This window comes from Nicotiana tomentosiformis, chromosome 9 (assembly GCF_000390325.3).
Source record: "Nicotiana tomentosiformis chromosome 9, ASM39032v3, whole genome shotgun sequence".
NCBI classification, from domain to species: Eukaryota; Viridiplantae; Streptophyta; class Magnoliopsida; order Solanales; family Solanaceae; genus Nicotiana; species Nicotiana tomentosiformis.
In genome coordinates, this window is record NC_090820.1 from 46,017,212 (window position 1) to 46,034,139 (window position 16,928).

At 40.9% G+C, this 16,928-nt stretch overlaps 1 protein-coding gene across 1 annotated transcript; it reads right to left on the reverse strand.

Annotated features, from left to right (window-relative positions):
- Nucleotides 1–2,051: 2,051 nt before the first annotated feature.
- Nucleotides 2,052–15,080, reverse strand: LOC104106918 (uncharacterized). The gene is made up of 3 exons (XM_018774387.3): nucleotides 15,005–15,080; nucleotides 14,750–14,875; nucleotides 2,052–2,382 (listed from the first exon to the last, which is right to left on the reverse strand). Exons 1-3 carry the CDS (start codon nucleotides 15,066–15,068, stop codon nucleotides 2,225–2,227), a joined length of 348 nt encoding a protein of 115 aa, XP_018629903.1. The 5' UTR covers nucleotides 15,069–15,080; the 3' UTR covers nucleotides 2,052–2,224.
- Nucleotides 15,081–16,928: the final 1,848 nt, after the last annotated feature.

Consider the following 16,928-nt stretch of genomic DNA (forward strand, 5'->3'; position numbering starts at 1 on the left):
AGTCTAGGGTTCAGAAATGTGAGAATGAGTTCAAATATCCCGTCTCCCAACCCTTTAACCAGCTGCAGATGTTGCATTTGCGACACAAGGTTTGCATTTGCGAACCCTCGCAATTGCGGACTAGGGCTCGCATTTTCGAACCCTGACGGGATCAACATGCATTGCAATTGCGATAAAGCCTTTGCAATTTCTATTAAGCCTTCGTAATTGTGAACTAGGGAACATCATAAAAGTGGGAAGATTGTTCGCAATTGCGAACATGACTAAATTCTGCTGGCTTCGCAAATGCGAAGGTGAGGTGGCATTTGAGACAATTGCCCATTACCTATCGCCTTCGCCAATGCGATCCTGGTGTTTGCATTTGCGACACCAGAGAACAAAACATTAGTTTCTGCAAATATTTAATCCAAAATACTTTTGGAACGTGTCCTAAACTCATCCGAGCTATAGGGCTCCAAATCAAATATACACACAAGTCTAACAACATCCTTCAAACTAGCTCACCCGATCAAAATACAAAATAACATCTAAAACAACGAACAAACACTAAAATGCATGATTTTTAAAGAAATTTTTAAAAACTTCTAGATTACAACTAATCGCCTGAAACCTTGCAAATCAACTCCAAACAACACCAAATTTTGCAGACATGTTCTAAATGGCATAATGTACATATTCTAAATCCCAAAATTAAATTCTGAGCTAGATAGCTAAAATTTTACCTAATATCCACATTTTCAACTTTAAATTGCCAAATTTCGGCAAGTCAACAAAAATCAACCTACAGACTTTCAAAATCAATTATGGGCATACGCTCAAGTCCGAAATCATGATACGAAGCTATCAGAGTCATACAAACATATTTGTAGGGTCGTTTTCACAAAAGTCAAAGTTTGGTCAATAATTTCACATTTAAACTTCTAAGTCAAGAAGCAAGAGTCCAATTCAACCCGAAAGCTTCATAGAACAAAACTAATCAGACTCGCAAGTCATAAAAGCATAACCACACATGTGTGAAGCAATAAAAAGGGGTAACTGGGCGCAATTACACAAAATGATAAATCGGGGCGTTGCACATCATTATACATGTATCTTTATATTAGACTCTGACTGTCCTCTTATGCGCTTGTCATTGCTTTCAGCCCAAGGTTAGTTATATTACTTATTGAGTACATGGGGTCGGTTGTACTCATACTACACTTCGCGCTTCGTGTGCAGATTCAGGTACATCTGGACGTGGTGATTGCTAGATCTGTGCTAGGACCTGTTTGGAGATTTCAAGGTAGCTGCTATGACGTTCGTAGACCTTGACTCTCTTTTCATTATTTTCTTCAGTACTGTTCTATTACTCAGACGGTTGTACTAGGGAGTTGGTTTATGTTTTGATACTTAGTAATGCTCATGTACTCGTTGACACCATATTTTTGGGGTGGTTTTAATAGTATTTCAGTTATTTTGCAGAAGATATTTATAATATTTCCATTGTTCAGTTTATTAAATAATGTTTATTCAAATGTCTAGTTGCTATGTGATTGTCGGCATGCCTAGAAAGTGTGTTAGGTGCCATCACGAAGTGTTGAGACTTTTGGTCGTGACAATTTTATATAAATCTCAAACACACCCAACATAATAACAACAACAACAACCTAGTAAATTCCCACTGATGGGGTCTGGAGAGGGTAGTGTGTACGCAGACCTTACCCCTACCCCGAAGGAGTAGAGAGCTTGTTTCCGAAAGACCCTCGGCTTAAGAAAACAAAAAGACAAAATGACAAAATGAGACAACATTAGTATCACCACAATAATCATAGGAAAAATAGGAACACCATAAAATCCAGAAGAAAGATGCAAAGCTAAGGGAGACAATATTAGTATCACCACAACAATCATTAAAAAATAGGAACACCATGAAATCTAGAACATAGATGAAAAGAAAAAGTGATAGCTAGTAAATAGGACTTGCACTGAAAAGCGAAATAGTAAGATACAACATTGACACTAGCTATCTTAGACAAAAACCCTATATGGCTAGTCCGATAGAATAAATAACAATCCAAGAAAAAACAACTCAAAATTAGGAGAAATATTTAAAAATACATTACCACATCATAGGTTCTAGAAGTTTATATCTATATAATCATAAATATTGTTTGTGACCTCAACTTCAGTACAAATCTTATTTTAGTAATTTGTACGAACCTCAGTACAAATTTTATCTTCGTAATTAAGAACCACAACTACCAGAGCTGCTACCAAGGGAACAGGGATAGACATCAGGGTGACACTTGGGGCCGCAAGATGCACCAATGCAGTCGTTGTCAGTCTTACAACACCTAGTGTACAAACATCCATGTTTTCTAGGAAGACTAAAATAGAAGGGTCCTGCATACAAAAAACAAGTCTCATAATACTCAAACATTTATCAAAGCTGTCACTAATTTAAAAAAATGAAAGATTATGTTTGTTTACCCAAAAAACGGATATAGTTGAATTTGTATGTAGTTCTAAGGATATGTGATATAGCTTAATATAAATCATAAGGATAAATAGAAATATCAAATATGGATTTCAAAGGATGCAAAATAAATAAGGTGTTAAAGAAGATGATTTTTACGACTAAGTAAGATGAATCAATTAATGAAGCTTAAAAGAGTAACTCTTGAGTATATGAGAATATGGTGCTTGAATTACAATGTAAGCCAAAGAACTGTCCTCTACTGAAATGTAGCCATCCTCTTTATAGTGGAGAATCCTACTTTAGATATAATTAAAAATGCATAGTGGAGAACTCATGATAAATCAACTTTTTCCTAATTTCTGCCGAGATTATCTCTCTTAGTGTGTTTGCAACGGTTCTTGTCTGTGAGCTCGAGCTCGATCGGCCTCGATGCTGGTTGGTATTGCTTCTAGAGCTCGATGTGGACACGGAATCAGGTGATGATTCGTGCTTGGTATCGGTTGGCCTATGCCCTTAAAGCTTGAAATCATCTCATTATAGTTCGATCCGGACTCGAGCTAGATAGTTACTTTGAACTCGGTGTTCAAAATATAATTAAAATTTGAAGCTCGTTCATACCATCTTCGGAACCCATCTCGATATTACAAAGTCTTTTTTGATCCATTATGTTTTGACCTCGATCAATCGTATGAAGGCCAAAATCTATTTCGACCGTAAATAGATAGTCCCCTCGTTTCTCGGGAAGGATGTGGTGAGAAACGATATGATTTATCAATGGCTCGATTGGATAAGCGCTGACGTTTGCAACGAGCCTGACAATGACGTTCGTGATAGATGTCTGTCGGTTTAGCTTACCAAGGCATTTAATGCATGTCAGACGGTGGTCGGCCACCACTGATATTGAACCGTCATTGTTTCAATCTAGAAATAGCCTTTCCGTCCACCATTTGTCACTTTTACTTCTTCAATCTTCAAAAAATGTTTTAAGTTCTTTTTCGTCTCTTCTGAGTTTTTTCGCTGATCTGTGACTCTTTTCTGCAAAATTCTTCTTCTAAACCACAAAATCTTTGTCACCTTACTAAAACCCAAAAATGGTGAAGACATCAAAAATCGACCCCCAAAAATAAAAAGCTTTCTCCCCCCAATATGTCGCCGATAAAACACCAGTGGATCCACGTCCTGAGGAGTGCGTTCCGGTGGCGTGTGTTCTTACCTCCGATTTCAAACACGATAAAGGTTCGTCGGTTCCTGCCCGATGTGATCCCGTATCGAGATATAGTTATTCGATAACCCGAGGGTATATCGAGCAGATAAAAAAAGATTGTAACTGGGGGAACAAAGAAGTGGTAGTGCCGTCTCCCGAAGAGGATATTACTACTCATGTGAGAGGGTTTTTAAGTGTGTACATTTAACCTTTCATGTTAGGTCCCCTCGAACCTGTTATCATAGATATTTGTCGTAAATACCTAATAACCCTAGGCCATATCCATCCATATTTTTGGCGGATCGTTATTTTGATTCGATATTTTGTGAACAAAATCGAGGGGATGCCTTTCACCCTCGATCATCTCGTCCGATTGTACCATCCTTGATTTTTTCGGGGAGGGTTAATAAAACTTCAACGTCAAGCTACCAAGGATCTGTTCTCAGGCATAGATGAGGATAGTAATCGAGGCTAGATGGGTAGTTTCGTTCAAGTAAGGACTTTGGACCTGATTCCCATCGAAAAGATGCCTTTTCCCGAGGAGTGGAACATGAAGCGTAAGTGTAATTATACTGTTATCTCCTACTATTTTGTCCTTTCATTTCATTTCTCACTAATATTCCCCCTGTTGTGATGCAGCGGTTCCCTGGAGGCTAGGCGCAATGCCCGATCTCAAGAACTGGGTACGGAATCTAGTTTTGACCTCCGCATACGCCAAGCGCTCATGGCGTGACTTGTCAAAGGGCCGATGGGAGGCCAAAAATCATGGTAAGCCCCTTTCTCATATTTTTTGGTAGTACGAACAATATACTTTTCATACACTTTAATTAAATTTACCGTATATAGGTTTGGGCAAAGATGCGGTTTTGACGCCCTCGTCCGTCGAGAAAGAGGATTTGACCTCTGTCCCAAAGCCGGTGAAAGATAATAAGAGGAAAAGAGCCTTTATCCCCGAAGATCAAAAACCGAAGAAGAAGACAGCTCGTAAGCCGAACAAGAATATCATTCGTTTGACCGTAGAATTAGTTCTGCGTCAAAGGGATGAAGAAGAAGACGAAGAAGAAGAAGAAACTAATGGGTCTGCACTGGCAGCCCGAACGAAGAAGACCACCGACGTTCCACATGCGGGTGGATCGATGGTGGTTCATAAGGCTCCGCCTCGAACTGAGGATATATAGGAGAAAGAATCGGGCAGAGTCCCCGAGTTGTTAGAGATCAAAAATGCGTCCCAACGAAGCCAAAAGATGGGGGATATGTCTAAAGGGGCTCTCCCCGAATCTCTTCGAACCAAAGAGAATGCTCTAAGTGATTCACTTGGGACAGTGGCAATCAAGACTCGCCCACCTTTCCTGCTTTTTCGTAGGGGCTATTCAGGAAGCCAAAGCTTTGGGGGATCTCGAATTAGACGGGCCTCGTGATGGAGGGGATCCTTTTTGTGACCTGTTTACTGGTGTCGAGGACGCTACCGATACAAGTGATGTATCAGATCTTTTACACGAAGTGCAGCAGGTTTTGAATCAGATAAGCCTTAAATTATATGGCATTACCTTTATGTTTGATTTTCTTTTCTAACTTCATTTCTTCATTCTTTTTAGGCCGCGGCAGTTCATCGAGAAGCATGTTCTCTGTCTCGAACTGAGCTGCGTCGATATGAGGCCTACCTTCAACGGGTTATGGAGGAGAGGAACTCCCTTAAGCTCCTCTTAGGGCAAATGGGAGAGGAAATAAACGACCTCCGAGCTGAGTTGGACAAAGATTACCAAGATCAGACCGATCTATTAGAGCAGTTAATGATACTTTTAAAAGCCTATGAGCTCGATACCAGAACGATGGCTAATTTTTTTGTCTCACAGCTACAGCAAAAAATTGAGATAATCGGGAAACTCCGTGAGGAGGTCGATGAGATAAAAGCAAAGTCTTTGAAGTGGAAAGAAGGTATGGATCACTTTGCTGCAAATAAAGAAGCCGCTCGAGCCCAATTATCATCGGCCTAAAACCAACTTCAAAGTATGAAGGAGAAAAGCTCGGTTCAAGCAAGAAGAATAGAGGAGCTCAAGGCTCGGTTGGCCTCTGAACTTGCCAAGGCCGATTCTAATGCCACAAAGGAAAATGTTGATGTGGATGCACTCGTGGCCATCTACCGGGTGGACGCTGAAGCTTCCTAGGTCCAAGCAAGAGAGGCAGTTGAGACCGCTGATACTCGAGCACATTTGGTTGTTGAACTTGCTAAGTGCCGATCTTGTAGGGAGACCCTCGAGGAGATCCATGCTTGAGGTCTAGATCTCACTGAAGATATAAAAAGGGCTAAAGAACTCAAAGCTGATGTTGAAGCCTTGGTTTTCGATGAGCACGATAATGATAATGATGACGATGATGGGAGTAAGAGCGGGTCAGAGAATGGGGGGGGGGAGATCGATGGAAAATAGGTCGCTCCCCAAGATAACCAAGAAACTTAGCCCTATGTTTTTATATTGTAATCAATCATGTAAACAATCATGTATATATAAAAATATCTTTTTCTTTTGCCGACTTGCTTCTATTTTGTTTCCTGCCTTGTGAAGATTTTATTCATGCCTTATGAATGTTTTCACAAGGATTTAGGCAATTTGATCGAATTTGGACTTCGTAAACTTTATAACCGCGTGAGCACTTACTCAAACATGAAATAAGGTAGATAATAGGCTTAGTACTCGACTTGAGTGATTCGAATTCGACGTAATACATCCCATAGGCGTAATTGTCGAGTGACTATTGTGAATTCGAAGTAATATAGCCAGTAGGTGTAATGGTCGAGTGCCTATTTCGAACTCGAAGTAATATGGCCCGTAGGCGTAATGGTCGAGTGAGTGCTTGCTCGGACTTGAAATAAAAGTAGCTCGTAGGCTTATTAGTCGAGTGACTGTTTCGAACTAGAAGTAATATAGCTCGTAGGCTTAGTAGTCGAGTGAATGTTTCGAACTCGGAATAAGAGTAGCATGTAGTCTTATTAGTCGAGTGAATGTTTCGAACTCAAAGTAATGTAGCACGTACGTGTAATGGTTGAGTGAATGATTCAAACTCGAAGTAATATAGCCCGTAGGCATAATGGTCAACTGAATGTTTTCGAATTCAAAGAAATGTAGCCAGTAGGCTTAATGGTCGAGTGAATGATTCGAACTCGAAGTAATGTAGCTCGTAGGCTTAATGGTAGAGTGAATTCTTTCGAACTCGAATAAATATAGCCCGTAGGTTTAATGGTCGAGTGAATGATTCGAACTCGAAGTAATGTAGCTTGTAGGCTTAATGGTCGAGTGAATGATTCGAACTCGAAGTAATGTAGCCCGTAGGCGTAATGGTCGAGTGAATTGTTTTCGAACTCGAAGAAATGTAGCCAGTAGGCTTAATGGTCCAGTGAATGATTCGAACTCGAAGAAATGTAGCCCATAGGCTTAACGGTCGAGTGAATGATTCGAACTCGAAGTAATGTAGCCCGTAGGATTACTAGTCGAGTGAATGATTCAAACTCGAAGAAATGTAGCTCGTAGGTTTAATGGTTGAGTGAATGATTCGAACTTGAAGTAATGTAGCCCATAGGCTTAATGGTTGAGTGATTTTTTTTGAACTCGAAGAAATGTAGCCCATAGGATTAATGGTTGAGTGAATGATTCGAACTCGAAGTAATGTAGCCCATAGGCGTAATGGTTGAGTGAGTGCTTGCTCGAACTCGGAATAAGAGTAGCCTGTAGGCTTATTAGTCGAGTGAGTGCCTCCTTGGAATCAGAGATTTATCTCGATCTTGTTTGCATAATAAATCTCAAAATAGAGGAATGTTTCTTGGATATAAGATATCGGTAAAGAAGAGAACTTTCTTTGCATGTCATTATACATGTGTTCATGTTTAGCGTCAAGGCTTGGGCCAACTACATGAGTATGGTTCGTTTTGACCATTTGGCTCTTACAACCTTTCCTATTGGAACCCTGTTGTTACTAAATAATTTTCTTCCATCAAAACATGATATATTCGAGGTCGATTGTAAAGAGGCCTCGAATACTGTCGAGTTGTTTCTAAGTTTAGCACGATTATTGATTGCCTCATTAAAAACCTTGCCCAAAAAACCATTTGGGATAAAACTGGTCTAAGGAAAAAAGAGTGCAACGCGTGCATCCAGACCTAGGGCTTTGTATTGAAGGATCCAACCTAGCTCATGATCGGACTCCTGCAGGGGTTAGTTTCGAAATGTAAATGAATATGGGATGGTAGTACCTTAGCAGTAGTATCATTTTAGGTGCGACACATTCCAATTGCTTGATAGTTGTTTGCCGTTTACAATACCGAGCTTGTATGATCCTTTTTCGATGTTTTCGAGAACCTGATACGGTCCTTCCCAGCTCGGTCCTAGTTTTCCTTCGTTTGGATATCGGGCACTAAGGGTGACTTTACTTAGAACTAATTCCCCAAGTTTAAAATGGCGAAGCTTGGTTCTTCGATTATAGTATCTTTCGATTTGCTGCTTTAGGGCGGCCAATTGGATGAGAGCAGCTTCTCGTTTTTCATCCGATAATTCGAGGCTAGTTTTCATAGCCTCGTTATTTGATTCTTCTGTTGTATATCGAAAATCTGGCACTAGGTTCCCCGATTTCGACAGGAATCAAGGCTTCGGAGCCATATACTAAGAAGAATGGGGTTGGCCCCGTACTAGATTTTGTTATTGTTCGATATGCCCAAAGGACTTCGGGTATGATTTCTCTCCATTTTCCTTTAGCGTCTTCCAGCCTCTTCTTTAGGTTTTGAATGATAGTTTTGTTCGTTGATTCGGCCTATCCATTCCTACTAGGGTGATATGGTGTTGATAATATCCTTTTTATTTTGTGGTCTTCGAAGAATTTCGTCACTTTGTTGGCGATAAACTGTTTTCCATTGTCACACACTATTTCGGTGGGCATCCCGAATCAACATACGATATGATCCCAGATAAATTCTATAACCTCTTTCTCTTTTACTTTCATGAATGCCAGTGCTTCAACTCATTTAGAGAAATAGTCAGTCATAAATAAAATGAACTTAGCTTTATCTGGGGCCGATTGCAGAGGGCAGATGATATCCATTCCCCATTTCATGAATGGCCATGGGGATAGGACTGAGTGAAGTTGCTCTCCGGGCTGATGGATCATTGGTACAAACCTTTGACATTTGTCACATTTTCGAACAAACTCCTTTGCATCTTTGCCCATTATCGATCCAATAATACCCTGCCCTGATTATTTTTTGGACTAATGAATCGACACTGGAGTGATTTTCATAAGTTCCAACGTGCACCTCACGTAGGATGTAATCGTTGTCTCATGGACCTAAGCATACTGCCAATGGTCCATCGAATGTCCGTCAGTATAGTGTTCCATCTGCAGTTAATGTGAATCGAACAGCTTTGGTTCGTAGGGCACTCAATATACAAGTGCCCTTCTCCGATCACGAATCCTAAGTTAGGCTCATAGAATTTATCTCAGCATGACCTTCTCCAATCACGAATCTCAAGAGTTGAACGACAGTCCCCGAGCTTATTTCGCTTTCCTCGACCGATGATCCCAAATTTACAAGTGCATCAGCCTCACTGTTCTGCTCTCGTGGAACTTGCTGTAAAGTCCATTCTTTTAAATGGTGCAACATGACCTGCAATTTTTCCAAATACCTTCGCATTCTATCTTCTCAAACTTCGAAGGTTTTGTTTACTTGATTTACCACCAGCAAAGAGTCATACTTGGCTTCAATGACTTATGCTCCAAAGCTTTTAGCTAGCTCGAGACCTGCAATCATGGCCTCATACTCAGCCTCGTCGTTAGTCAACCTAGTAGTTTTGATAGATTTCCTAATAGTGTTACTCGTGGTGGATTTAAAATGATGCCTAGCTCGGACCCCTTCACATTCGAAGCCCCGTCCGTAAAAAGGGCCCATACCCCCGATGACGTACCCGACTTCAATAAGAGTTCTTTTTCAACTTCGGGTACGAGAGTCGGCGTGAAATTGGCTATGAAGTATGCTAAAATTTGAGACTTGATGGCCGTATGGGGTTGATACTTGATATCGTACCCGCTTAGTTTGACGGCCCATTTGGCCAATCGACATGATAGTTCGGGTTTGTACAAAATATAACGAAGCGGGTAGGTGGTTAGTATGCATGTGGGGTGACATTGAAAGTACGATCTTAACTTTATAGAGGCGCTTATCAGTGCAATAGCCAATTGTTCTAGGTGCGGATATCTAGTTTCTGCTTCTCCTAAGGTTCAACTTATATAATAAACGGGAAATTGCGTATCTTGCTCTTCTCGAACTAGGACACCACTTACCGCGACTTCCGATACTGCCAAGTACGAGCAACGTTTTTTGTCTGTTTTTGGAGTATGAAGCAGTGGCGGGCTCGATAGATATCGTTTTAATTCCTATAATGCATGTTGGCATTCCGGGGTCCAAGCGAAATCGTTCTTCTTTTTGAGTAGAGAGAAAAATTGGGGACTTCGATCTGACAACCTTGAAATGAATCGGCATAAAGCTGCAATCCATCCCTTTAGGTTCTGTACGGACTTTACGCTGTCCACGATGGAGATGTCTTCGATGGCCTTGATTTTATCGGGGTTAATATCGATCCCCCGATTTGACACCATGAAGCCGAGGAAGTTTCCTGAACCGACCCTAAAAGCACACTTCTCAGGGTTGTGCTTCATGTTGTATTTCCTTAAAATCTCGAATGTTTCCTGCAAATGGGTTAAATGGTCCTCTGTACGTATTTGTTCCTCGAAGCTCAACCCCGAGAAGTGTGCTTTCAGGGTCGGTTCGAATGTTCCTTAAAATTGAGATTTTGCAGGAAACATTCGAGATGTTCACTTTAAAATCTCAAAGCCGAGGAAGTTTATATTTAGGCACTACAACTACATTGGCTAACCATTCAGGATATTTCACCTCCTGAATGGACCCTATTTTGAGAAATTTGGTTACCTCGTCCTTTATGAATACGTGCTTTATCTCAGACTAGGTTCTTCTCTTTTGCTTCACCAGTCTGAACCTAGGGTCCAAGCTTAGCCGATGAGTCATTATATCCGGTGGATTCCTGTTATATCTAAATGGGACCAAGCAAAACAATCCATGTTATCGATAAGAAATTAAATAAGTTTGTTCATGAGTTCGGGGGTTAATCTCGTTCCCATGTATACCTTTCGTTCGGGAAAATGCTCGATTAATATGACTTGCTCCAATTCTTCGATCGTTGATTAAGTAGCGTCGGAATCATCGGGAAGCACGAAGGAACGAGAAATCCTATGATCATCATCTTCATCGATCTTCTGATTTTCTGGTTGGGTTAAAGCTGATGTGTGTGATTGCTATTTGGCATCTTATTCCCCTTTTGAGCTCAATCCCTTTATTGGCGAAGGCGAGGATATCAGATTTGCTTCCTCACCATCAAACATTTCTCTTGAGGCTGGTTGCTCTCCGTACACTGTTATAACCCCTCTCAATGTTGGGAATTTAAGAACTTGGTGTAGGGTCAAATGTACAACTCTTATGTTGTTGATCCATGGTCTTCCAAAAAGGGAATTGTACCTTAGGTTGCCTTCGATTACGTGAAACTTTGTTTCCTGGATGGTCCCGACCACGTTTATCGACGGAATTATCTCGTCTTTTATGGTTTCACATGCCATATTGAATCCGTTTAGGACCAGGGTCACGAGTACGATCTGGTCCTGTAGACTGAGTTGTTGTACGACACTCAATCTAATGATGTTGGCCGAGCTACCTGGATCAATTAACACACGATTAAATTTAGTTTTATTCATAAGTACAAATATTACCAGTGCATCGTTATGAGGTTGTATGACTCCTACTGCATCTTCATCATTGAAGGACAAAGTTCCTATGGGTGCGTAATCCTAAGTTCGAGATCTCATTTCTCTCACAACTGATGTCTTAGTGCATTTAAGCACCGACCCTTGAGGGGTATCGACATCACCGATGATCTTGTGAATGACGTTCTGTGGTTCTTTTTGTTCATTTTGCTTGCCGAAAATCCAAATTTTGAAATGGTTCTTTGCCCTGTCACTTAAAATTTCTCTAAGGTTCCCTTTATTGAATAACCGGGCTACCTGCTCTCTTAGTTGCGTGCAATCTTCCGTTTTGTGGCCATGAGTGCCATGATATTCGCACATTTGATTGGGATTTCTATGGGAAGGATCGATCTGCATGGGTCGAGGCCATTTAGTGTCTTTGATGCATCCGATAGCCGACACGATGGCGGATGCATCAATGCTGAAGTTATACTCCGATAACAGAGGCACTTCCTTTGATCCGGTAGGCTTGTCGAACCCATTTCTGTTTATCATCCCCCGAGACCCTTGACATCGATCACTTTTTTTGTTGATTTTTTCGGGGTTACCTATCGATTCATTGATTATGTGGTTTTCGTTATATGGTCAATATCGATCCCCGATCGGACCTTGTTCTCGATTGATATCTCTTCAAGTAGCGGGTTCAGCCCCTAACTGATAATCTTCGACTCTAATTTTTGATTGGTACCGATTGTGCACGTTGACCCAAGTGATAGCTGGGTACTCGATCAGGTTATGCTTCAGTCACCGTGATGCCGTCGAACTTTGTTCGTTCAAACCTTGAGTGAAAGCCTGAACAGCCCAATCATCTGTGACTGGTGGCAGATCTATTCGTTCCATTTGAAAAAGAGATACGAACTCCCTTAGTATCTCGTTATCCTTTTGTCTTACCTTGAAAAGGTCTGATTTCCTCGTTGCGACCTTTATGGCACCGACGTGTGACTTTACGACAGAATCTGCTAACATGGCAAATGAGTCTATTAAATTCGGTGGTAGGTTGTGATACTAAATCATTGCTCCCTTCTAGAGGGTCTCTCCGAACTTTTTCAACAATACAGATTTGATTTCATCGTCCTCCAAATCATTACCCTTGATGGCGCATGTGTAATAGGTGATGTGTTCGTTGGGATCGGTCTTTCCGTTATATTTGGGAACTTTGGGCATACAGAATTGTTTGCAGATTGGTTTTGGGGTTGCGCTCGAGGGGAAAGGCTTTAGCACGAATATTTTGGAATCCAACCCTTTTATCATTGGTGGAGCCCCCGGGATCTGATCGAACTTGGAATTATATGCTTCTACTTTTTTATCATTGGCTTCGACTCGTTTCATGAGCTCCTCGAGTATTTTTAGCGATTTCAGGAGTAGATCCCGATTCTTGCTCATTTGACCTCACTATGGCTGGCTATGTTCTGTGGGAAATTTCTTGGGGTGGACTGGGATCCGACCTGCTTGGTAGGTAGGTTTGGCTCTACAACTGAGCTATCGCTACATATTGGGCTTGCAACATTTAAAATATCATACACAAGCTGACGCCGTTTTCCTTAATGTTATTGGTGTTTCGAGCTGCAGACCGAGTGCCACCATCAATGCTATTTTCAGGTTCATAATGTATGTTCGCCTCAATGGCCATATGCGAATTGATATCTATCGGCACTCCGATACGAGCTCTAACAGCGTTAACAAGTGGCAAAACGATATGTTTTTGCAGATTCGTATCAAATAATCACTGTTATTCTTAGCCCCACGGTGGGCGCCAAACTGTGTACCCTAAAAACGGATGGAGTTGAATTTGTTCGTAGTTCTAAGGATATGTGATATAGCTTAATACAAATCGTAAGGATAAATAGAAATATCAAATATGGATTGCAAAGGTTGCAAAATAAACAAGGTAGTAAAGGAGATAATATTTAGGACTAAGCAAGATGAATCAATTTATGAAGCTTAAAAGAGTAACTCTTGAGTATAGGAGAATATGATGCTTGAATTATAATGTAAGCCAAAGAACTGCCCTCTACTGAAATGTAGCCATCCTCTTTATAGTGTAGAATCCTACTTTAGATATAATTAAAAATGTATAGTGGAGAACACATAATAAATCAACTTTTCTCTAATTTCTGCCGAGATTCTCTCCCTTAGTGTGTTTGCAACGGCTCTTGTATGTGAGCTCGATCTCGATCGGCCTCGATGCTTGTCGGTATTGCTTCTAGAGCTCGATGTGGACTCGGAATTAGGTGATGATTCGAGCTCGGTATCCGTTGGCTTCTGCCCCTTAAGCTCGAAATCATCTCATCATAGATAGATTCGGACTCGAGCTCGATAATGACTTCGAACTCGGTGTTCGACCTATACCTGAAATCTGAAGCTCGTTCGTACCATCTTCATAACCCATCTCGATATTACGAAGTCTTTCTTTGATCCATTATGTTTCGACCTCGATCAATTATATGAAGGCCGAAATCTATTTTGACCGTATACGATGTCTAACTCACTTAAATTTGTGTGAATTCTATTGTAGTTAATTATTTGAACTTTACGAAATATAGTTTGAAAATTTGCTAAAGCTTTTTCTTTTTAGGAGATAAATTTACTTTATGAGCACCACACAAAAACATACATATTTCAGTTTTCTTGAAATACTTTGTATTAAAACAATAGTTGTTGTCATAAAAAAAACATTTATACTATGATTTAAAACAATAGATTCCTTTTACCTTCACTTATTCAAGATACACATCGTATAGTATATTTAGAAAATTTCATTTAAAAATAGAACATGCTACTAACTTAAGAAGCGAAAAGTTCAAATTCTTTGCACACACTAAACTTTGAGGGATTAAAACTGAAAGTTTATCCCAATATACTTCATATATACGGATAAATTTGTGCCAATTATCAATTTCTATACGTCTTATCATTAAATGATATTTATGTTTGTTAGACACCTTAAATAATTACCACAAATTGATGCTTGGACTAAAAACTGATCATTTAGAACTACCAATAGAGTCAAATACCATAATAACTTTACATGATCGATTAACATATGTATTAATCTTTTGAATGTAGAAAGTAGATCTTTCATGATCATGCTATTAGTATTATTGTAGCTATTATATTAATGTCTAATTGATTAAAAACAACTTTCTTGTGGTGTTCTATAAATGACAAATGTATACTAAAAGAATGTAATTAATGTAATATAGTACGGGAAAAAATAAGTTGACCAACAGGCATACCATAACGAGTCGCAACCACTTGAACAAATTCATCAGCTTGTTCAGCGTCAAGGTCTTTTGATACCGGAAGTTGTAAAACATTCAACTCAGTTGACTGGACCTCCTCATTTGCCATAAGTTGAAAAGCTGCCAATAAAGTTAGTGTTAATTATTTTGATATCTAAAAATACTCTTTTTTGATAGTTGGGGTTGAAGTAGGGGGAGAAATTAGTGAGAAAAAATCCGAACATTTATATATAATAAAGTTATACTAACCAGATGCATAAAGTAAGAAGGCTAGAATCAAACAAAACATCGTTGGAGAACTCTTTCCACCCATTATGATCAACAATAACAACAACAACCCAGTAAAATTTTACTAATAGGGTCTGGGGAAGATAGTGTGTACGCAGACCTTACCCCTACCTCAGAGTAGAGAGGTTGTTTCTGAAAGACACTATAAATGTGCTTTCCTTCTCTTTTGTCCAAACTTTACTTTTAATCTCCGCCCTAATCTTCAAAGCTTTTCACTTCCTTTGAGCTTTTTCGTGTTGCATAATCTCTAGGTTTCGTTATTAACCTTCCCTCAAAACATCAAACCTTATTCCCTTCTTCCTTCTTTCAACTTGCAGAGATAGCAAAAACGTGTATAACTGTTCCACAAAAGGAGGGCGACTCTTCATCGCGGTCGGCCGGCGATACAACGCCGGTGGAGCCGCGCTCTAAGGAGTGTGTTCCCGGGGGGGGGGGGGGGTATGATTTCACTTCCGACTTCAAAGTCGGGAAACTTTCATCCGTCCCTGGCCGGTTTGAGCCAATGTCGAGATACATGTGCTCGATAACTGAGGGTGACCTTGAGCAGCTCAGGAAAGACTGCCATTGGGAGAAGAACGAGGTGGTGATTTCGACCCCCGAGGAAGATATCACTATCCATGTGAAAGGGTTTCTAAGTATTTACACTTACCCTTTCACGCTGGGCCCTGTCGATCCCGTCATCATTGACTTTTGCTGCCAATATCGAATAACCCTAGGTTAGATCCACCCTTCTTTTTGGCGGATTGTCATTCTATTACGATTTTTTGCGAGCAACGTCGAAGGGATGACATTCACCCTCGACCACCTCATCAGGTTGTATAGAACCCATTTTCTTTGAGGTGGGTTAATAAAGCTTCAGTGTCGGTCCACCAAGGTGCTGTTCTCGAGCATAGATGAGGACAAGGATCGAGGGTTAATGGATCGGTTTGATCGAGTGAAGACTTCCAACCTAATTCCGATTGAGAAGCTGCAGTTTTCCGATAAGTGGAATATGAAACGTAAGTTCAATTATTCCTTTAGCTTCTATTTACTATTTTGTTTCCTTTACTTCTCATCAACATTATTTTCTATGATGGAGCGGTCGCTTGGATGCCTGGTGCAATTTCGAACCTCGAGAGCTGGGTTCGGGCCCTAGCTTCGACCTCCTCGTACACTGAGCGCTCATGGCGAGATTTAGCAAGGGGCCGGTGGGAGGCCAAAAATCACGGTAAGCCTTTTTTCACGTATCTGATAGCTTTCGTTAAAATGTTTCCCTCATATACTCACTTGACTTTCTTTCATACATGCCTCGGGAAAGATTTTGTCATAAGGCCCCCACCCAGGGAGGAGGAGGTTTTGCCCCAGGTCCCGAAGCTGGCGAAGGAAAATAAAAGAAAAAAGGGTCTCTCCCTCCAAGACTCCAAAGCCCAATGAAGAGTAAGGCTCGTAAGCTGAAGAAAGATAGTGCCCCTCTGCCCGTTGATGTAGCTCAGCGACTGAGAGAGGAAGAAGAAGATAAAGATGACTGCTCCGCACTGGTTGCCCGAGTGAAGTAAAACGACGATGCCTCAAAGACTGCTGAGTCAGTTGGGAGTGAAGAAACTCAGCCTCGAACCGAGGGGATCTTGGAAGAGGGCCTGAGTAAAGTCCCCAAGTCGTCGGAGGCTGAAGATGCCTCTTGCTGACATTAGCAATCGGTGGGTGTGCCTTAAGGGACTGGCTCCGAGCCCCTTCAAAATGAAGAGAACGCCCCAAGTGACTCACTTGGGCAATTAAAATTGGCAATTCGCCGATCCTTCCTACATTTTCTGAGGGGCAAATTCAGGAGGCCCCGACCATGAGGACCCCAGATGTGGAAAGAGTCCATGAAGGGGAGGACCTTTTCTGTGGTTGCTTTACGGGAGTC

What these genes read in the sequence shown, in the direction of transcription:
- LOC104106918 (XM_018774387.3), bottom strand. Translation starts at nt 15,068, where the DNA reads ATGGGTGGAAAGAGTTCTCCAACGATGTTTTGTTTGATTCTAGCCTTC. An exon ending in CTTCTTACTTTATGCATCTG is followed by an intron (nt 14,876 to 15,004) that starts GTTAGTATAACT and finishes CTTTATTGGCAG; the next exon opens with CTTTTCAACTTATGGCAAAT. An exon ending in AGTGGTTGCGACTCGTTATG is followed by an intron (nt 2,383 to 14,749) that starts GTATGCCTGTTG and finishes TTTTGTATGCAG; the next exon opens with GACCCTTCTATTTTAGTCTT.